At 42.1% G+C, this 22,171-nt stretch overlaps 3 protein-coding genes across 3 annotated transcripts in view; all 3 read left to right on the top strand.

The window, feature by feature from the left end:
• The window catches only part of lpgat1 (lysophosphatidylglycerol acyltransferase 1), a 51,173-nt gene extending 47,413 nt beyond the window's left edge, over positions 1 to 3,760 (top strand). The window contains exon 8 of the mRNA XM_028604539.1: positions 941 to 3,760. Within this exon, the coding sequence (XP_028460340.1) occupies positions 941 to 1,092 (152 nt within the window). The 3' untranslated portion in view covers positions 1,093 to 3,760. The remainder of the gene's footprint in view (positions 1 to 940) is intronic.
• A 6,168-nt stretch (positions 3,761 to 9,928) lies between these two features.
• nek2 (NIMA-related kinase 2) lies at positions 9,929 to 15,761 on the top strand. Its single transcript, XM_028605239.1, has 9 exons — positions 9,929 to 10,281; positions 11,293 to 11,510; positions 11,625 to 11,865; positions 13,311 to 13,393; positions 13,488 to 13,614; positions 13,715 to 13,949; positions 14,440 to 14,494; positions 14,608 to 14,684; positions 14,958 to 15,761. The coding sequence occupies exons 1-9, from the start codon at positions 10,186 to 10,188 to the stop codon at positions 15,167 to 15,169; spliced, it is 1,344 nt and encodes a 447-aa protein (XP_028461040.1). The 5' UTR covers positions 9,929 to 10,185; the 3' UTR covers positions 15,170 to 15,761.
• Positions 15,762 to 16,328: 567 nt separating this feature from the next.
• slc30a1a (solute carrier family 30 member 1a) lies at positions 16,329 to 21,970 on the top strand. Its single transcript, XM_028605088.1, has 2 exons — positions 16,329 to 17,277; positions 18,940 to 21,970. Exons 1-2 carry the CDS (start codon positions 16,704 to 16,706, stop codon positions 19,839 to 19,841), a joined length of 1,476 nt encoding a protein of 491 aa, XP_028460889.1. The 5' UTR covers positions 16,329 to 16,703; the 3' UTR covers positions 19,842 to 21,970.
• The last annotated feature ends 201 nt before the right edge of the window (positions 21,971 to 22,171 follow it).

Below are 22,171 nucleotides of genomic sequence, written 5' to 3'. Positions count from 1 at the left end.
AGATTATGAGTGATTATTTCGCCCCATAGTCACCGAAGTAGATATTGGACCCAATTTTCTCAAGCCACATATCTCCAGAACCTTCTGACACTAAAATGGCATTTTTCAGACGGCCACATCAAGGAGAAGATTGTTTGAGGCCGGTTTCTGTCTCAGGACCAAACTCTCGCAAGATCTGGCCACACAGAGAAGCCAATGTTGATGAACACCCTAATAAAACTAATCTCTGTGATGCTAGAAATGTCTTTTAGCTGTCTAAATATCTAACGTTAGCAAAAGAACATATTAATAAACTATTTAAATATAACTTTTCATCCATCAACACGACGTTCACTACACGTTCAAACGAGGCTACGCCCCTTTAGGAGACAGGAAGTGTGTACCGTTTCATACCATTGCCACTGCTTGAAATGCTTTCGTATAGAAGATCTTTGGTTTAATCTTTGCGCTACTTTAGTGTTCGATGTGCATGAGCAATTAAGCCACAGCGACATCTTGTGTCAAGTCTGTTGATTCGTTGTGGTTCGAGAGAGAGAGTTGACGGAAATTATAGTTTCAGTTTATTTATTAGTAATCATTTTCTTGAAGGTTTTAGTTTAGTTTCAGTTTACAAAAAAAAAATGTCACTGCTTATTTTCGTTTTAGTTTACTATAATAACTCTGGTCACACACCATACAAAAGAGAGGTTCTAGCTCGCGTTAGCCGTCTTTCATGGGTCCAGATGTGGTGACTGCAAATGACAAGACTGTCAAAACTCACAGCAACAAGTAGTCCTGTAATCTCAGTACTCCATAGTTACTCAAGTTCAAGTCAAAGCAAACACCAAGGCCATATATACACATTTTTCAGAAGACTGTAAATCACAACATCTTGGTTTAACATCTTATTATGTATAAGAGCAATATTCTGACTCGTCTATATTTATGTCTTCCTCAACAGGATCATTCCCCTCTGAAGAAGGCCACAAGGAGGCAGCTTCCCGGCAGATGATCCTCGACCCCGTGAGGCTGTGCATTATCCAGTCGTTTGCTTTCGCCTCCGGCTACATGTGGTACAGCGTCCTCTGGTACCTCTACTGCTGTTTATTTTGAGTGCGCTGCTGAGGCGAGAGTCTTTATCGGACCACTGGAAAAGCCTCAGGATCAGTTGGGGTGTGGGGCCCAGCGTCATACTAGCCCCCTTCGATTGATGAATGTACATTTACAACAGTGGAGAGACTTAATAGGAATCAAAAAACATATGAAGAACACAAACACGCGGAATACCAATACAAAATGAAACTGGTCACAGGCATAGTTAACTTGCACACAACCCTAACACCAAACACTCGCTCCAACGGCCTAGCAGAATAATCTCTCGCACTCGTCACGACTCACATTTTGATGTTTACACGTCCTCATACACGTAGACGCTCACACGTACATAACTTTTTATTCGAAGTGAACGAAATGAGGCTCAGGACTCCTCCAGGGGACACTCTGGACCGAACTCTTCCCCCCCGGCTCCTAGGCTTTAGCCGTAGTAGTTTTACAGAGTATAAAGTATGTATGGACGCGTGTGTGAGTGAACATATGTGACTAGAAGCATAATGTCTGCCCTTATTCTTCTTCCTGGCGAGGGTCGATGAAGCCCGCTGGACCTCTCTTTCAGCCCGCCGACTAGCCGGCTGGCCACACCTTCCAGAGCGAGCGGCTGTATGAACGTTGAGGCTGCGCAGCCCGCTGCTCCTCTGGCCTTCATTGCACTAAGGATCCATACTGCCCTACCTGCTCCCTGTCCCAGGAAATGTTCCTGTGTGGTAGCTGTCAATGTTTTAATTTCTTTTGTTTTCTTCCCTTAACCTGCATATCTCCAGAACAACGGCCATTGTATTTGTTGTTGATGTCTTTTTGTTGACTTTTTTTTTGTTTTCTTGTTTTCACCTGTCTGTTGAGGCAGTATTCTGAGCTCACTGAGAAAAGGGGGATCATGTTTACACTGGCAGCCCTGCTGAAAGCCTAAGGGAATGGTGGCTATGATGCGCCGCTTGAATTAAGGATCGTTTTTCTGTGTCAGACATTGAAGGGAGGAAGAGGACTGTGCCGTAGTGCTAATTTAAGAAAAAAGAAAAGAAGAAGAAAAAAAAAAAAACAGTGGTGGCACGCAGGGCAAGAATTGCAGTCTGATTGCCCTAAAAGTATCCCCTCTTTGTGGATTCCCCTTTTCACCATCTGCTGTCCAACACACACACACACAGCCATGTGCAGCTACACACAGCAGAGTAGACATTGTCTTTGTGGATCATCTCTAGAAGGCAAGAGACTCTTATCCCCCCCTCCCCTCCCCCCCATTGGACTACATCGTTTTACAAATATTTAAGCCATATGCTTAGTGTCGTCAGGTGGGAAAAAGACTTGGAAAAAAATATGATTTTTATAGGAAGCTACCCTAATGTTCAGCATTCTAAAATAGAGATTTTGGCTTACAGAACTATAGGTGTCATTACTGTAAATTTACAGCATAACCTGCCTAAGTGAGTGTGTGTGGTAGTCTTCCCCCCCCCCCCCCCCCCCATTTTTTTGATATATATGATTCATGTCGTGTTGCTCTGTGACAGAGTGTGGCGGCAATTTCACCATGAGTGGTCAATTTTTATTCATTTTAAATTACATGAAACTGTTGTCCTCATGTCATGATATGTTTAAATCTTGTATATAACGAAGCTGAGGAAGAGTTTTCATTGTTGGAAATGATGGCAGCGTTTCTCTTTTGGTCCTTGATAATTTCAGAGATTTTTAATTTAAAATATGAATGATTTGTTTTGTTTATTTAAACAAGAAAGCAAGGATTTTACCTTCACTTTTCAGTGTTAACTCTGTTTTTTGGGGGGTTTTTCTGGTTGTTGTTGAGTTCCTGACCAGGACGTTGTTTGCTTAAAGACATTACAGCTATTGTACGTCTGTGTGCTGGCTGACACTACGTTTGCACAGCGACACGTGGGCCCAGTTTTGAATTTGTACCACTGTACATTTGAAATCATCAGGATTTAGTGGGAAAACCACGACTATCGAGCCTTACCTGATGTCCTGGTAGACCACAATCCAAACCAAACATTTGTTATAAAGCTAGTTTCATGGTGTCGATCTAAAACTGGGCCAGTGACGAAGGGATCACTCTTCACAGACGAGGGGAACTCTGGCAGGGCCCTGCAATGATGCAGCTGTTCTCTCTCCAATGTCCTTGTGTTGTGGTTTTGAGGTCAATTATATGTAATTTGCTTAGCCTGCTTTAATTGGGAAAATTATAGAGGACCAGCAATTCTCATTGTCAAACTAATGCATAAAAGGTGCATTTTAGTAGTTTACTGCCCTCCCTGTTTGCCACTGTTTGTAGAAACTGTGTGAAATGCTAAAAAAAAAGGGCTACCTGACTGGGTAGATAAAAACTTTTTTTTTAATCCGGCTGTAAATGTGATTCATTCAGCGGCCCTCTTAGATTCCCCTCCATCGTGAAAGTGACTTGAAATAAAGCTTCATCTTTCTTTCTTTTCACTTTAATTTTCTTTCTTTTTTTGATTTTCTGACCATGTTTCCAAAGAAGGCAGGGAAATAATGTTTTCCTAGATGTGGTTTTAGGAAATAAACACAAATAGGGATTTAAACAAATTATACTAGAGCTGTCTGTAATTTTCCATTTTGTACTTCTCCTTTAATTCCTAGCTACACAGCCATTTTACAACACAAAAGACTTGTGCTGGAATAAAACATCATAAAGATCCTATCGGTGTAATGCTTTTCTTTTAACAGTTTTTATGCACCTAACAAAAATAATGTATCTCTGTAAATGTTAACATGTAATTGGTATTTATTCCCATTCAGTTCCTCTGTAATAACAGGTTTTCATTTATGAGCGCATTGGACATAAAGAAAATAAGCTTAAAGGATTAGTTAAACATTTTGGGAAGTATTCTTATATTCACTTTCTTGCAGAGCGTTAGATGAGAAAATGTATGGTTTACGTGCCAGCCAAGAAATAATTTGGTACATAGTCCTGTCTAGAAATATCACAGTTTAGCTTTTACACTTAAATTTATCATGTTAATTGTGTTTGAGGGGTTTGTAGCTGGGTTATTTATATATTTTTACTTATGGACAGAGCCAGGCTGGCTGTTTCTCCTTGCTTCCTGTCTGTATGCTAACGGTCATATTTAAGGTCTCTTCATATTTAACATACAGAGAGTCTTAACGATCTCATCATCGAACGTGAGCTCTGCAAGAAACCAATAGGCTTGTTTCCCTGAATGTCACACTAATTACTCTTCAACAGCATGCAGGAATCCCGAAGGTCCTGTAGAAATTATAATAAGGGAAAAGCATCCTATGTTTTTAAATCACTCTTGGTCAAGGTGTTCTCTTTGGTCTGTAAATGTCAACTTTCACATTTTCTCTTCACTGAGTTACTGGCTGAGAATGGTCTCCAGGTAACCAAAGCCTGTGTTTGCTCTGACCTGTGCCTGTTGTTTAACTGTGGTGTCAGTCACCAGCTGTTGGAAGTCACTGGTTTATATTACAGAGCTTTGATTTCAGCGTGACGTCCAGTCTCCTAGCGGTGGGCTGGTGTCGCTGTGAACTCTCGGCACAAGGCTGCAGAGATCTCCTTACCCTGGCAGAAGGTTCTCTGCTGAATCAACCACAGAGAGATGATTAGTGTTTCCTGTCTGGAACAAACCTGCTGTGCATCTGTGTCGGGCTGGAGTATAGATAAATGTTGAGGTGTGTACCTGAGTATTTTTATAGTGATATATTAGGCCTGCGGCATATTATAGGATTTATTATCACCTCGGCATTATGTTTATGAGCAGCGTTTTTGTTGTAGTCGATGTGGAGCATTTTTTTTTTTTCACAGAATAATGCATTATGTTGTATAAGATCAACGTTTTTGTGTGAAAAATAGTAACTACAGATGTCAGATTTCCCATCTAAATTATTGTGGATATGTGATACAAGGCAGTATAAAATTTAAAGTATGGTACAGCAAAACAGAATAGTTTGACGTTTTGGGGAATATATTGCATCTTCTTGCCAAGAGTTGAGAAAATTGATACCACTCTCATGTCTGTATGATAAATATGAAGCTACAGCAGTCGCTTAGCTTATTTTAGCTTAGCTTAGCACAAAGATGGAAACAGGGAAACAGAATATTAGCCTACCAGCACCTCTCAAGCTCACTAATTAACACATTATATCTTGTTTGTTTTATCCAAACAAAAACAAGTGTAAAAACGTCAGGTTGTGGTTTTACTTGGGTTTATGTACCAAACTTTTTCTTGGCTGGGACCAGTTGCCTGGCAACCATAGGAGGCTCCAGGAAGTTACTTGTCCTAGCCATTGACATAAAAAAATGGTCCTAGCCATAGACCGTAAGAAATGGACACCGCAACGCCATAGGCTTCGACCTTATATACTGTCTATGGCTTCGACGGAGAAGCACTTTTCCAGTGATTGCTGAGCGTTACTGCGCAGCCTCAAACGGAGCTTGATGACAGATGTGACGTGAGCAACCTGTCTGAAATTTGTAAGTCTTCTGGTAGCTGTGCCAAAAGACCCCCCCCACACACACACACACACACACACACACACACACACACACACACACACACACACACACATTGCCTGCGAGCTTCTCCTGACTATACGGTAATTTCTCTACGACAAAGTCGTGTGGTGATGACCGAATTGTTAGCCTATTTTTACAAAAATTGCTGCTACGGGGCCATAATGTCAGATACAAGGTAATGGAGCCTTTTATACATTGTTGTGTTTCTTTAGAAATAAACAATGGACAAATAGTCTTTAAATGCTTCAGATGTAAAGTTATTTGCTGTCAAAGTGACGTCAAAATGAATGGGAGTCAATGGAATGCTAGCGGAAGGTGATGGCTTGTTAGCTTGAGAATCTCCCCATAGGAGGTACGCTTTCTGGATGCTCGCTTACCCCCTTGGTCTTAGCCAAATCGTTTCATAACCACTTCTGTTTTTGTTTGGATTTAACAAACTAGATACGTGTTCGTTAGTGAGCTTTGGAAGTGCTGGTTGGCGGATTTTGTTAGTTTTGAACAGAGCCAGGCTAACTGTCCCGTTTCCAGTCTTTATGCTAAGCTAACTTCATTTTTATCCTGCAGACATGACAGTGGTATCGAACTTCTCATCTAACCCTCGGCAGGACTGCGAATAAGAGTATTTTCCACAGGGTGATCTTTGTCTCACCCAGTAGAGTGTGTGACCCATGTAGGTTGAGCCTTTGGCAGCGGCCCAGGTTCGAATCCAACCCGCCACCCTTTGTTGCTTGTCATGCTGGCTTATGAGTTTCCATCAGCACCTCTGTCCCCCCCCCCTTTGCAGGACTGATTATCACTGACTTGCCGTTTGAAAGATGGTCAAGTGACATTATACCCCTGACCATTGTTGCATGCCATTGACTAATTCTATAGCAGCTGGAGTGACATGCTTCAGGCAGCCAATGGCCTCTAAGGGGGAAAACCACAGGAAGTGAGCTGGAAAATGGCATTAAATATGCACGAAGCTTCACCAATCAAAGGGCTAACAGTCATGAGCCACGGTGGCTGTTGCTCAGCGTGGTGTACAGATGGAGAAAGAGTAATATCAGCCTGCATGGAGACTCCTCAGTACAGCTCCTCCTAAGGTCACCCACATTACACAGACAGAGGAACTTGTGTGTCCTCTGCAGAAGCACCAGTGTTCCTCCTAGACACCTGCAATGAACTATTTCACGGCTACTGCTCCCCAAGGTCCCCAATGTCACGCTTTGACGCCTGCTTCCTCATGAATTCTGCGAGGGTGCGGTGGTGACAGCATCCCTTGAGTCAGCAAGCACTAAAACATCCAGCTGTGGAGAGAAGGTCTGGGCTGAATGTCACTGCAGCAGCCGCCGGGGCATCACAGAGTCTCTCTGGCCCCTCCTGCTGTCACAAGAGAGCATGATGACGGCTGGTCGGACCCTCAGTGTTGATCACATCTTCCTCATGCAAATACTTGTGTCAACACATCCCATAACTTAACATGTGTCTCAGGAGTGCAACAGTGATGAAACACAAGAACTTTGTTGTAAAGGGACAACGTGAAACTGTAATATCAATAGCAGGAAAGTGGATTAAAGAGTCAGTTTATCCAAATCACAAAAGCATACATTGTCTCTTTTGCCCCTTTGGTATCTTACCATGCAGATGGTTTCAGTTTCAGTCTCTGAAATTTCTGCCTTCAACCCAATAGGCTACAATGGAGGTAAACAGAATTTAGAGGTCCCGTATTATGCTCATTATCAGGTTGTATTTTGGGTTTCTACTAGAACATGTTTACATGCTATAATGTTTCTTTTACTGTCTGAATATATCTGTCTGAAACGCTTCATTTTAGCGCCTGTCTCTTAAAGCCCCCATTCCGAAAAGCCCAGTCTGCTCTGATTGATCTGTGTTTCCGGGTCTTCTGCATCTGCAACAATTCTAGTAAATCCACCAAGAGCAAGCATTTAGTGCGACAGTGGCGAGGAAAAACTCCCTTTTAGGAAGAAACCTCGGACAGACCCAGGCTCTTGGTAGGCGGTGTCTGACGGTGTCGGTTGGGGGTGTGATGAACAGTGGCAATAATAGTCACAATAAAGATAATGGAACAGTGACTAGAAATAGTAGTTGTAGTATTTCATGGCATAGCAGGACACTGCAGGGCACCGCAGAGCGTAGCAGGGTGTGACGGCATAGCAGGGCGTGTAGCAGGACCACGGCGACAGCTGCAACCATGATTTTGGTGCCACCCTAATCCAAGGAAACATGCTGGGCGAAAAAAAACAGAAGATCTCCGGGGAATAAGCTCCCCAGAGCTAGGTTAGTAACAAGCATTTCTGAGACATGGATGCACACAAATAATTTACAGGACATTCTGCTCTGCTTTTCACGTTTTTGCTGTCACATGATAAACTCACAGGTGCTGCTAATGCTGCTAATGGGTATCGTCGCTTCCCAGCCCCAGCCAGTTTGAAGAAGGAAACATGGAGGACCACACATATTCAAAATCCAAATTTCAGGAATAGGAGTCTTCTTCTTCACCCAGAAAAAGAAAAAAGGATATTGAAAAGAGCAAGGAGACCGGCTTTTTGAAGCTTGAAGGCTACCATAGCTGTAATACGTACTTTGAACTGCGTGGTGCAAGAGAGTTGATTGCAATATATGATCTCAACGCTAGATGGGAGAAATTCCTACACATTGGACCTTTAAGCCTGAATATAATTTAATCGAGTGAGTCATAAACACCACCACAGTTGTCATGAAGGGGGAACTTAGCTTTAGAGACTGAAGGTCTATGGGGATTGACCCACTGTTGGAGCCAGCCTCAACGGCCACTCGATGAACTGCAATTTTGGGCACTTCCGCATTGACTTCATGTTCAGCACCGAAGGTTGCCGTTTTCCACCTGCTGGCTGTAGCATCCATTTACCAGACAGAGTGGTATCAATCTTCTCTTCTACCTCTCAGCAAGAAAGCGAAAAATAGTATTTCCCAAAATGTCCAAATATTCCTAATAGTAGCTTAATTATTAGCATATCATTCTGGGGTCTGAAAGGCCAAAGAAAAGGAAGCACCCAGGTGAGTGTAATTAAAGATGTGTTCACCTTTTATGTGTGTTATCTTGTCTTAAGAAAGCGTTTTGATTGAAACTGCACCCAAAAAAAAGTCAGTGGTGACATGAGTATCGCAGGCCTCCTGTAACCCCCCCCAAGCAGAGAGAGGAAGAGGATATGGTGTAGTTTAGTTGTCTGTTGCTCCCTCTCAACTCCTGGCCTTTAACAGGGGCAGCTGACGTTAGAGCAGCCTCAGGCACCTGACTGTCTCTGTTGTTTCTGCTGTCAGTATTTTTTGCTCTACCCCCTTCCTCCCTCCCTCTAGAGTTCCTGGCTGATGTCCAAACTCCTCCAGCTCTTTGTAGGAGTGACCTTTGCAGAGGCAGACTGACAGACCGGCTCGAGCGCTCACTCTCTTGGTGGTGGGAGTGGTGTCAGTGTGTGGTACCGGCAGCAGAGAGCAGAAAGAGGGCTGAAAGGATCATTTGAACACAACTGTTACTGAGGCTTCCCCACTGAGTCTTAGCTACTGTCTTGAAAAATAACCTATTTAATGGTTTTTGAAGCCTTTTTAAACTAGAAACATAAAAAGTGCATGTTTTAGCAGACTATTCCAATGAGATATGGCTCTGTACAACGCATACACACTTTTTTTTAACCTTTAATTATACAGGTAGGCCTAATCTCATTGAGATACAGGGGCTCATTCTCAAGAGAGAGCAGAGCACACTTTGTCATAGCAACCGTTGATAAAAGGGGTGCATTTACTTACTAATATAAAACGTTGTGTTTATCTTACTCAGTCCCTAAATGCAAAATGTGCATTTAGAGTCAGCTGCTGACTCTGTTTAAGGTGTTTAAGGGCAGTGGTCAGACAAGACTACACCTCATTGGTTTTATTAACATTACAAATGTTTGATAGCTGTCCAAATACAGCAAAATATTAAATTCCAGTAAGACCTTGAGAAATCTATTGAAGATTTTTTTTTTTAATCCCCAATCCGTTTTGGTTATCTTTTTTTTCAAATTTCCTGTAGTCTTGCCAGATTTAGTGCCCTTTATTTAGAATCTAAATAAAGGGCACTAGCCAAACCTATCTACACAGCGCTGCGGAGGCACATAACTTTGACCCTGCTTTAACCTGACTGTGAGTTTCTGGCGCCACCTGTGGAGAGTTCATAGATATGTGGAGAGTTGAGCTCCTCTACCCGCTCTACTCTCGCGGGTTTCAGGCGCTTAGCAACCTCGCAACTTGCGTCTTCGTCCTGACCAATCAGGAGTCACCGTGCGGAGAGAGCAGGCCAATCATGATTGAGGATTTGGGCACCAATTTAAACCGAGAGCAAACACTTCCTGTTTTGTTAACTGCAATACACACGAGTAAACGACCAAAGAAAAGCCAAACATCTGGTCTCTGTTTAAGCATCTTTATTGGGAACAATCCACAGCGACTAGAGACTAATCGATCGCTGGTTCAACTTTATGTTTAAGTACAGCCGAATCTATCCTAACTGTAACGCTAGCTAACGTAAAAGTCAGCTAACGTTTAACGTTAGCTTCGTTTTAAAAAGTAAGATGCCGTCCCGTGTTGAGGATTACGAGGTGTTGTTCACAATAGGCTCAGGTTCATATGGAAAATGCCAGAAAATAAGACGGAAATCTGATGAGAAAGTAAGTCACGTTCAAACATTTTGTCTGCACAAAACCAATTAGCTAGCTACCTGTCGGTAACGTTAACCTGCCCGGGGGAGTCTTTGTTAAACTGACATTACCGGGTGTGTTCATGCAGAAATTATTACGTCTGTGTTTTGAATTGTTTTCAGCACGAACCTCACACAAAAACCGTCGAGCAACAACTCCGTCCAGTAACTGAAAGATGATAATCAAAATGGTGAAGTGTTGGACACTATTTTTAACAGTCAAAGCCAGATTTTAGGGGTTAAAGGTTCTGTTTATCAAATGGCATCACAACTGGATGGCAGCTCCGTTGGTAACTTATATTTACCAAAACAAAGAAATAAAACTGTTGAGAAAGGTCAAACTTTTTTGTCAGCAGCAGTACAGGTGTAATGCTAGTTAGTTAATGAAATACATTATGGGTTACAGCTGTAAACATTGCATTCAGGGGTTCAAGGAGCCTCTGGCTTTGACACACCTGAATGTAATGTTGCCATTTACAGCTGCAAAGATTAGTCTAATATGTCACCTTGTGTTCTAGGGAATTAAAATGTATTAATTCTGTGTATAACAAGTAAAAATGTAGCTGCTGATATGCTGCAGTGGAATATGTTTCAAGCAAGACTATGCAACCTTTGAAACAATAAAATCACACCATCTCACTCTTACTAAATATATACATATAAAAATATAAACTTGTAAGCAATATAACGCCTGTGCTCAATTCAGTATGCTCAAGGGTTTTGCAGCTACAGCCTCATTACTTTGTCTGATATGACCTGTAGCCTATGGTAGCTATTGTTGGTGAACTTGAGATAGATGTTATGTAACTGACTTTACTGAGTCAGTTCACATACTCAATGACTCTTCTTGTGCACCTTTTTACACTACATTTAGTCATTTAGTGTAATCCTATAATTTACATGCATTACAATGCATCATAAATGGATGTACAGTATGAATTGAAGCTCTATCCCGGGTAATTAAACCACTTTTGTTTTGTAGATCCTGGTGTGGAAGGAGCTAGACTATGGCACCATGGCGGAGAGTGAAAAGCAGATGCTGGTGTCTGAGGTGAACCTCCTGAGGGAGCTCAAGCACCCAAACATAGTGAGGTATTACGACCGCATCATAGACCGGACTAATGCCACGCTGTACATTGTCATGGAGTACTGCGAGGGTGGGGACCTGTCCAGCCTCATCACCCGATGCATCAAGGAAAGGTAGGTTGCATATTTGTGTGCATTGTAAAATATATGGGTTTTATGCTCCCCCACTTTACCTCTGTGCTTCTTGACAGTGTCTGCAGAATTAAGTGTGTGTTTTTACCATGGCAGGCGTTATTTGGAGGAGCAGTTTGTCCTGCGAGTCATGGCACAGCTCACATTAGCCCTGAAGGAGTGCCACAGACGCAGTGATGGCAGAGCAACGGTTCTTCATCGAGACCTGAAACCAGCCAACATCTTCCTCGACATCAGACAGAATGTGAAGCTTGGAGACTTTGGCCTTGCGAGGATCCTGAACCATGACACCAGTTTTGCAAAGACATTTGTCGGGACACCTTACTACATGTCACCAGTGAGTTGTTTAATTCTGCTGTCTGTGAGGTTTTTCTTCCCAGACTTTTAGACAGAATATTTGAAACATTTAACCTGATTTCTTCCATCCATCCATCTTCGTCCGCTTATCCGGTGTCGGGTCGCGGGGGGAGCAGCTCCAGCAACCTCCTGATCATACACACTAAAAAATGCCGGGTCTATTTTAACCCAATTTGTGTCAATCTAGCACTGACCCAGGACTGGGTAAAGTTTGCACAGTACCATTAAAAACAAGCATAAAAACCACTGGGTCACCAATCGCACCCAAAAAAAAAAAATGTTGACCCAGTTTTAGTGTTATTTATATTATTTCCAGTAGTCATACTAATATGTAGTTATTTTGACCCAGTAACGATATCATATTTACATTAGTCCCGCATTGCCAGACCTATCCTCACAGAGCTGTGGCGTAAGGTCTGGCTACAAATACATAAATACATTCTGGGACGGGAGAAAAAAAACGCTCTTCATTTCTTTGAACCAATCCCAATCGTCTTGGGCGGCACTAAGTTCCGGACGCAGCGATGGTGGCTATGCAAAATGGTCTCGGGAAGGAACTTGTTTTGGTGGAACATTTCCACACCGCAAAAGAAAACGGCACATAAAATATTAAATAAAGACAACTCTTCACACAATACAGTAACGTGAACCATTTAAATTAGCTGGATACATAGTTAAATGTAATTTGCTCTTACCAGTGTATCGCGGTGTGTACTTCCTCCACAGCAGTCCTGCCAATTGGTCCCAAAACGTCCTAAACAATTCATGCACATTTGGATTATTTCCAAAACAGTAAAAAAATAAAATAAAAAACATGGCCTATAGAATAGTTTAAGCGTATTTTAAGTAATTTATAATTGTAGAAGTTGGTTATGTGCATTGTTTTGTGTGTATGTCATAAAAATACTATTATTATTTTAAGCCATTTCTTTTAAATATTTGACACATTTTAAAGAAAATATGAAGTAATTCATGGGGACAGAAATGTTGTTGCATCACCTGAATGGGTATACAGAATAATAACCCAGTGGTGGTTAAAATTTATAATAACCCAGTGGTGGTTAAAATGTGTAGTATTATTATTATTATTATTATTATTATTATTATTATTATTATTATATGACCTAGTATTTGGGTCATTATTCCTTCTGTATTAGAAAACAACCCAATAAAAAACACCCAAAGCCAACATACCCTGAGGCTGGGTTAGTAACCTGACCCAGTATGTCTTTAGGGTGTAGCCTATTCAGAATTTAAAAATTAAACTCAGAATGTTAATCTCTACCCAAAGCAGAAAACAAAGTCCACTAAATTCTGCAGATTTTCATTCTGCATCACCGCTGAAAACTGAAAAAACTTCAGCAGATTCTGTTTGGGTCTGCTAATCAGCCAATTTGCCACTAACTGTCACAATTTTTCCTTCAGGAACAAATAGACCGGATGTCATACAACGAGAAATCCGATATTTGGTCGCTGGGATGTTTGCTGTATGAACTCTGTGCATTGTCGTAAGTTTTCCAACTCCTCAGCTTGAGCTGATTTCCCCAGCAGGTGGTTTGTTAACTGTGAATCTGACATTTTCCCTGGATTCCTCCTGTTTAGACCCCCGTTTACAGCTTACAACCAAAAACAGCTCGCAGAGAAGATCAGAGAGGGGAAGTTCAGAAGAATCCCGTACCGATACTCTGAGGAACTAAACACCTTACTCAGCAAAATGCTCAACCTGAAGGTTAGAAATGAATCATTTTGTCAGAATCTTTACTTGTGCTACCAGTTAGTCAGTTTGTTGTCATGTAGGTAGGGTTCAGTAATCTGGTCTTTGTTGTCAGGACTATCTGAGACCCTCTGTGGAGTCTATTCTCCAGAGCAGCCTGTTGGCTGATGCTGTTGCTGAGGAGCAAAGGAGGGCACAGGTGCGTCTCCGAAGGAGGTCGGACGACTCTGACTGTCCCCTTAACAAGCCGGCTGAACCGAAGCCCGCCTCTGCCGCAGAGCTCAGACTCAGGGAACAGGCGCTACGGGACCGAGAAAAGGCACTGAAGGAACGTGAGGAGAGGCTGGAGCGTAAGGCTTTTATTTCTACTCCCCTTTGTGCCACACCGGCCCCCATCTGTGAGACAGTATGACCCCTGCAGACCTGCAGCTGGGCTTTTCACAACCTCAAAAAACATTTTTCTTTTGTGAATTACCTTTTGTGTATCATTCTTCAGGTGTAAATAGTATTGCATGATACCTTTTCTAAAGTGATTAGGGGATCTATAAGTGAAGTCATGTATGTTTGACATTTTTAAAACTATCCACTTGCACTAAGGCCTAAACATAAATGTTCTGCAGGTAAACTAAAACAAGTTTGTGTTGCCTGTGTCAGAAGTGTTGCAGCGAAATGTTAACCTACTTTCAGTTTCTTCCACATCTACAGCACCTGGCTGACAGTGAATATAATATACTGTATATGCATTCCTCTCAAATTTGCAAATAAAGAATGGAGTGTCACATGGCAATTAAGTGCTACCAATTCCAAAAATAAAGGTCTTATTTTGTCCTTTCACCGCAGAAAGAGAGCAGGAGCTTTGTGTTCGTGAGCGAATGTCAAATGAGCAGCTTTTGAGGTAAAAGGCTAGAAATGAAACAATCAATACTTTGCCATTTCTCCTATTTTGCTCATTCTACAATGTCAATCTTACCAACTGGTTGGTGTAAACTCTTTATCCTAATGTTACAGGGCAGAGAGTTTATTGAAGAATTACAACCGTCTTCAGCAGCAGAGGGACCTGGCACCATTCTATGGCAAAGACATAGGTATGGGAATTGGACGAAGACCTCTGGACTTACTGAACCGAGACCAGAACTGAGCAAAGTTTTTTTTCTATGGGTTCATGTGGATGACTAAAATCAAGTTTATTTATTACTTTTTAAATCATGTAAATTATGTTTTTATACACTCAATAAAGAATTAGTACACACCACAATCAAATTAGCTGTCATGTTGGATTGCAACGACTGTTATAAGGTCTGTCAGATGATATAATGTTTCTTTTTATTAATTATTGACTCCTTACCATTTGGTCCTAGATGGAGAAAACCTCTCCCCTGGCAAAAAGAAGGTCCACTTTGCTGGTTCTGGTGAGAGCAAAGAGAACCAGCGGCCTGATGCTCGTCCGAGTGTGACGTCCCAGGAGCTGATTTTGAGGAGGCTGCAGGCGGCCAAGCTGCGTGCTCAAACACTGAATGAAGTGGAGAAGACTTGTCAATTCAAGAGCAGGCAGATGCTCGGCATCCGCTGATCATACAGATATCACTGTCTGACTACTGACTGATATGGGAAGACTAGGAGTCATAATAACTGGATGTAAATTAAGCTTTATTTATGATAATTCAGTAGCTGTGATAGTTAAGCCAAATGATTGTTATTGCTTTGTAGTGTAAGTTTTGTTTAATTTTGATGTGTGGATGTGATTATTTTATGACAGTTTGTGAATGTACTGTGTATTCTTGCTAGATGTATGTATATTTTGCTTACTGCAAAATTACTGCTTAGGAACAGACATAAATGGGCAGGTTGTTTGATGACTTGTATCTACAACAAAATGTAAAAACTTGTTATAATAGTATATATGAAGAATATATATATAGTAAAATGAAATATCCATACAAAAATTTTGTTACTTTTTGTAAAACCAATTACTCAAAACTACTTCCTTTAAGTATACTACAAATGCAATCTAGAGTGCTTCAAGACATAACCACAAGGGGTCACCAGGTTTCCATGAAAGGTCAGCCACTGGATTGAGAAACTAATGCCATTAATTACAGGCAACAGCAATAGGCTTCACACCTGAACGTTGTTTGTTCTTGATTTATAGCAGATTAGAGAATATAATTAAAAGGACATTTGTATTATGTTTTTTTTTTTTTTTTTTTTTTACAATAACAGACTTCCAGGTTACAGTTGATGAATAAAAAGACAAAAACTTTTAGATGGGTTTTCAATGATTAAAAATATGTACAATTATTATATAAGACATAACTAAATTTGGTTTAATTCCATTAAAAATAATTGACAGTTAAATTAGGATATACTGAGGCACATTTAACACCTTTATTTTTTGATTAGATCTTCAGTGATGAGAAACACTAAATTCATCAATAAAAAAGGTGGTAAAAGTGCCAGTGTTGTCCTATTTACATACATTATGTTAATAGATAAGAACTAAAGTACCGATACTACATAGATTTACAGATACATTAAGGTAGTCATCGCGAGATTATAGTTGTGGTCAGCGTGCGTAGCAACCGCTGTTGTCTGGCTTGTTTGCTCCGCCTTATTGCGAGAGTTGCAGAATTTGACCAATCAGATTCAATCGTGTGCCCTCTCCACCAATAGGAATCGTCCAAGGCGTGTCCATATGGTGCTGTGTTCCGTGTGGAAAGTTTACCGGCTCGGGTGCAAAGTTTCAGCCGTCTGCAAACCGGGGCTCGTCGGCAAACGTTTCTGGAATATACTGGTGTCGACCACGGTCTATTTGTACGGTAAATAACCGTTTGCCGAATTCATTTGACCTGTGGTTGTCTTCAGATCCAGCCGAGTGATGCTGCCGCCGCTGGAAAACAGCAGTGTGTAAAGACGCTGTTAGCATCGATCGTATTGTCTCAGGGAGCCAGCTAGCGTAACGTAAGTCGTTATCTTCGAGCGGTGTTAAACCAGAGAGATAGCTAACGTTAGCTGATGTCCTATTGAGCTCGTTAGACGGCTGTGAAACCTTATTTAACGTCAAAAACTCGAAACTTGACTCGACGAAGGACTGTGAAGAAGGGAAAATGGCTTTTGAGCCAAATCGTGTACGGCTGCTATGCATGCTCTCATTGACTTTCGGGTTTTTCATTGTGGAAGTGGTTGTAAGCCGGATCACCTCATCTCTATCAATGCTGTCGGACTCCTTTCATATGTTGTCGGACGTCATTGCGCTGGTCGTGGCTCTGGTCGCGGTGCGATTCGCTGAGAAAACCCATGCGACCAACAAAAACACCTTCGGGTGGATCCGGGCGGAGGTGATGGGGGCTCTGGTCAACGCCGTCTTCCTCACGGCGCTGTGCTTCACCATCGTCCTGGAGGCTGTCGAGCGTTTTACCGAGCCCGATGAGATCGATAGTCCGCTGGTGGTCGCCGGGGTCGGTGCCGCGGGACTCCTAATCAACCTGCTTGGGCTCTGCTTGTTCCGCGGGCACGCTGGCGGAGGCCACGGACACTCCCACGGAGGGCACTCTCATGGAAATAAGAACAAGAGGGGTAAAACCGGCAAGTCCCAGAAGGCTGGGAATGGGTCTTCAGGAGAGGAGACCAACAACTTGGTAGGAAACCACAACAGCCCAGGAGATGTCAGACCAAGAAATGGTAAGTATGGACAGTTGGAGCATTTTCACTGAACTGTGACGTTAGTCATTGTGGTTTTAGAATATTGAGTCATATTTGTCTTCGTTAAATTATGTAATTTAATGTTAAAGTGTGTAGTGCATGCCAGTATAAAGTGCCCAAACCCTGTAAGTCCAGCCTCAGTGTGTCCCACGTTGAAGCTGACAGCAAGTGCCAGACTTTGTCTCCATTGTTAGCAGACCAGATTGCGTAACAGGCTGTTACTAACCGTACATACGTATATCTTCAGTGTACCCTGAGGACACCCTGTCTGAGTGACTAATCTTTGTTTTTCTTCTGCGGTAGTAGCATCCATTTAGACAAATGTGTTTTGATATCAGATATTTATTGTTGGGTTATTATATCAAAGGAAACGTGACATAGACGGCTACAGTTTCAGGCTTTGTAAGATGACCACTATCAGATCAGATGGCTTATAAATAATTCAATACATCTTTATTAATCCAGGAAGGCAATTTGATTTTGGGCACAAGTAATACGCGACAAGAAACAGACATATGCAAAGACAGACAATTACAAGCAAAACAGCTGTTGGGGGACTATGAAGGGTTGACAGTGCAGTTGCAAGTAGCCAAATCAATTATGAACTCAGTCAAGAAAAATCTTGTCTTTGATGTAGTTGAAACTTGTAAAAGTGTCCTCAATCAAAATCTGTTAGTGGATTCATACAATAGTGATAACCCAGAACATACAAGCATAAACAGAAACAACTCATAATTTAGTCTGTTAGTTAGGGTCAGATATGAGTTTGTCTGCTTGTTGAAAATAAAGCAACAGATTACCCCCAAAAAGCTTGTCCTCATCCACTAGAGGGTTAAACCCTACAGAAGACCATTTCTCCCCCCACACAGTTGGGCAGTTTCAATAAGTGGAGGCTATACCACCCACCCCCTCCGTGCACTGATGACTGTTACTGGGTCATACATCAGTGTAACTGTGGACTCGACAGCCTCAGCCACACCATTAGCCGTTGATGAATGACCCGTGGTGTCCCAGAGGGCAGCCATTGCTCAGGTGCCGTTCCCGCAGAGCTTTGAAGCTACTGTGCTGCCTGCAATTACTAATTAAATATGAGTTTAGGATCCAAAATGTTGAGATTTTGTCATATAATCCAGCATGGCGGTCTGGTATGTTTCTCTTGTTTATAGCCCCGGGCAGTTATAGCACAGACTCAGTCATTCATCGTCTTCCACAGTGGAAGCTAGAGCATTGTTAGCAAGAAAATAAAAATCACTAATATGTCAACTTAATGTCTTAGTAAATTGCCCTTAGTCATCCTCCTCTTGACCAGCTCCAACACGTGTCACCTGATAATATCTCAGGCTGCTTTGTTTCAAGTTTCAAATGGACATAAGCTTTTACCCAAAATGATATAGGCCTAACTGAGCAATTAAGTAACTGGCTGCCACTGATGACACCTTCTTGGAATCTCCTACTGCTGGTTGATTTTGTTGCATCTTATTTTTTGGCACCGTAACAATAATTATCTGTTTTTTTGTAATTTCTCAAAACGATATTTTTTTTATTTTTTGTCTTTTTATATCTATTTTGAATGCTGTATAATTATCTCCATATTCACTTCATGTTCCGGGAAACTAAACTATCCGTTGTTTTTATCTACAGAAATCAGCTGTAAAGACAGCACAGAGGTGCAGATGAATGGCAACCCCCACTTTGAGGAGATGGACCATGACCACGACGCATCGTCGCAGCTCAACATGCGCGGGGTCTTCCTGCACGTTTTGGGTGACGCCCTTGGCTCTGTCATTGTGGTGGTCAATTCCTTAATATTTACCTTTGTGTGGCAACCCTGCATCAGCGGTGAAACGTGCGTGAACCCGTGTATCAACAGCCACACCACAGACCACCAGCATGTCAATCACACGCTGGTTGACCTGCTTGAAGGTCCCACTATGTCAGCCATGAAGTTTGCAGGCCCCTGCTGGGTTCTCTACCTGGATCCCACACTCTGCATCATCATGGTGACCATCCTGCTGTATACTACCTATCCGCTGCTCAAAGAGTCTGCCCTCATCCTGCTGCAGACAGTGCCCAAGCAGATCAACATGAGCCGGCTCAACGAGCGGCTGCTAGGTCTAGAGGGTGTCCTGGCCATCCACGAGCTGCACATCTGGCAGCTGGCTGGCAGTCGCATCATTGCCACGGCACACATCAAGTGCCACGACCCCACTTCTTACATGGAGGTGGCCAAGCGCATCAAGGACTTCTTCCACGACGAGGGCATCCACGCCACCACCATCCAGCCAGAGTTTGTCACGTTCAACTCAGAGTCTCGAGACTCCCTCTGTGAGCTTTCCTGTCGGACTCAGTGTGCTCCCAAGCTGTGCTGCGGCTCTGCAGACAAACCGAACACAGGCTCTGATAAGAAGGCGAGCAGTGACTGCAAGGCTGCCGGTGCTTCAGCCCTGGAGGTGATCAGTGAGACCCCAGAGCAGGAAGCAGGCGTTCAGGTGTGCCCTCAGTCAGGGATTACCATCACTAGAGAGGTGGAGTCATCTCTGTGAGATGGAGGGGACATATAGAAACAGAGGAGAAGCTGGAAAACCAGCACACCAGGCTAAAATCATTGTCATGGACACTGTTATCTTTTTGACCCGTGGCTCTGTTGTGGTCCTGACAAAAAAATTATTTTCCTTAGCTTTTACCCTCTGTTACTGCCCCTTGTTATGGCTGAAAAATCCCCCACAAAAAACCCTCTGTATTCATGCATTTGAGCCATTTCGTTTCATCTTTCCTCTCTCTGTATACCTATTTCCATCCCCTCTCTCCCAGCCTCTCCTCTGTCACTTGGCCCCCCTCTTGTTGCCCTGACAGTATGGTGGCGATGCATGTCGGGGTTCTCTGACCTTATCTCCTCCAGGACTGGAGCGAGGCCTGCATGAGTGTCCCTCATTAGCACCGTGTTGTGATGTGTCATCTCGTCCCATGGGGTTTCTGTGCCAAAGCTTCTCACTGCAGGACTGAAGGGACCTGAGAGACGTCCTCGCCTCTAAAAGGACACACACAACACAGCATGTCGGAGCACACATCCCTAGGTTATGTTGTTTAGCCTTTGGACCTGTTGGAAAAGAATTGACCCTTTTTTTTTTTTTTTTTTTTTTTTTTTTTTTTTCTTTTTTTTTGCGTAGGCTTTGAGCAGATCTATTTTCTTACCCTCTGGTCCCAAATGGAAGAGTATTGTATGGCATAATAATTTAAGTATTTTAAGTTATTAGAAATTATCTATTTCTTTCTGTAGATGCTGTTTGTAATATTTAGTTTGGATGTTAGAAACATATTTGCAATTTTTCTGTCTTGAATTTTTTGACAGACCATCTATGCTGTAGTCCGTTTTTCAAATGTGACATTTTATAATGATTTTGTTTCTCAAGACTTTTCTCTGGCCTTGACTCAGTTTTACTTGCAGTCATCAGTTGGATACAGAAGCTGTATCAACACCTCTCTCACCTTGCCTTTTTAAATGCAAAAACCTGCGGTTGTTCTAGCACTAATTATAGGAGACACAGTGTAACTGAACCTCTTGCATTGGCACAATCACCTAATTAAATGTTCATTCATACAGTTGATGCCTTGCAAGCCAGAGGGTTGGATCTGTTGTGAAGAAATGAGCACTGGATGCCATTAATTAAACTATTCCCTGTATGAATCTGTACTGGGAAGCTTTCCGATGATGGCTGTTGAGGATTAAAATCCTCATGAATGTGTTTGGCACCATGACACAATCCACGCTGAGGGAGTTTTTATATTTCCAAGATGTTCTGCTATGTTTGCATGACCAAACTGAGACCAGTTTGACTTTCAGGAGTTCCATTGAAGCTCCAGTTGCTGCTTACCAGTACCTGCTGGTATCTACTTACATAACTCATAACTGTGTAGTGAATGACTCATCTTACAGCTTTTCTGTCCTCTGCTTTGGACAGCTGAGCAGGCTGTTTTTGCTGAATTGAAGTCCATATGGTGGCCTTTAAAATTTGATGAATTTTCCCTCATCACCACAGATATCATAGCCTGGTTGACACCACACCCTTCTCAGTTGTAACTGAGAGTGGGTCTGGGGAAGGTTCATTCACAGCCCATCACCAACGGACGCCGCTGAAATGCCTCTGGGCGCAATTGGATAGACCTAAAACCAATCGGAGCGATGAAGGAGATGACGCTTCAACGTCGCTGCTCTATCATCATCGTGTAAAGCCTTCCTCAACGGTTGTGATTGGTACCTCGATTTGGAAAAATTGGAAATGGGCTTGAATGGGCTCTTGGGCAGACTGACTTGCAGAGCAAATCTCAAATTTGCCAGAAGTTCATCAGGGTTTTCCCAGGCTACAGATATAATTTAAAGGTGATCCATCGATGTGTTTTCAGATTTCCACTCCTAAATAAATGTGTATGCAATATAGAAATATGTGCTGGGATAATATTTTGATGCGGTCCTTCATTTGTAATGTTGGGTCACTTTTATTCTGTATCTTTTAAGACTTGAGCTCTATGTGCAAATTTAAACCGAGTGTTTTTTTTTTTTTTTTTAGATATGGCATGTCAAGTGATGTGTTTTTGATATACTATATATCTACAGTACCTGTCCAATGTGTCGTGAAATAAAAACAAAATATGACTGTTTGGTACAGTTGATGAATCAAAATGTCCTTTGCTTTATTTTTACTTTCTTTAACCTTTTCAGTCAAAGTAAATTAGTTAATTTATTTATATAATTAAAAGAAACAACTACAAAGAGACAAAAAAACAACTTCGAAAAGATGTAAAATGACTACAAATGACATGGTCATGTTGTTTGTAGTCCTTTTGTGTCCCTTTCAGTCCAGGTGTCTTGCTGAGT

This window comes from Perca flavescens, chromosome 18, assembly GCF_004354835.1.
Source record: "Perca flavescens isolate YP-PL-M2 chromosome 18, PFLA_1.0, whole genome shotgun sequence".
Lineage (NCBI taxonomy): Eukaryota > Metazoa > Chordata > Actinopteri > Perciformes > Percidae > Perca > Perca flavescens.
Note: the sequence above shows the minus strand (reverse complement) of the source record. Positions and strands in the feature narration are given on the sequence as shown.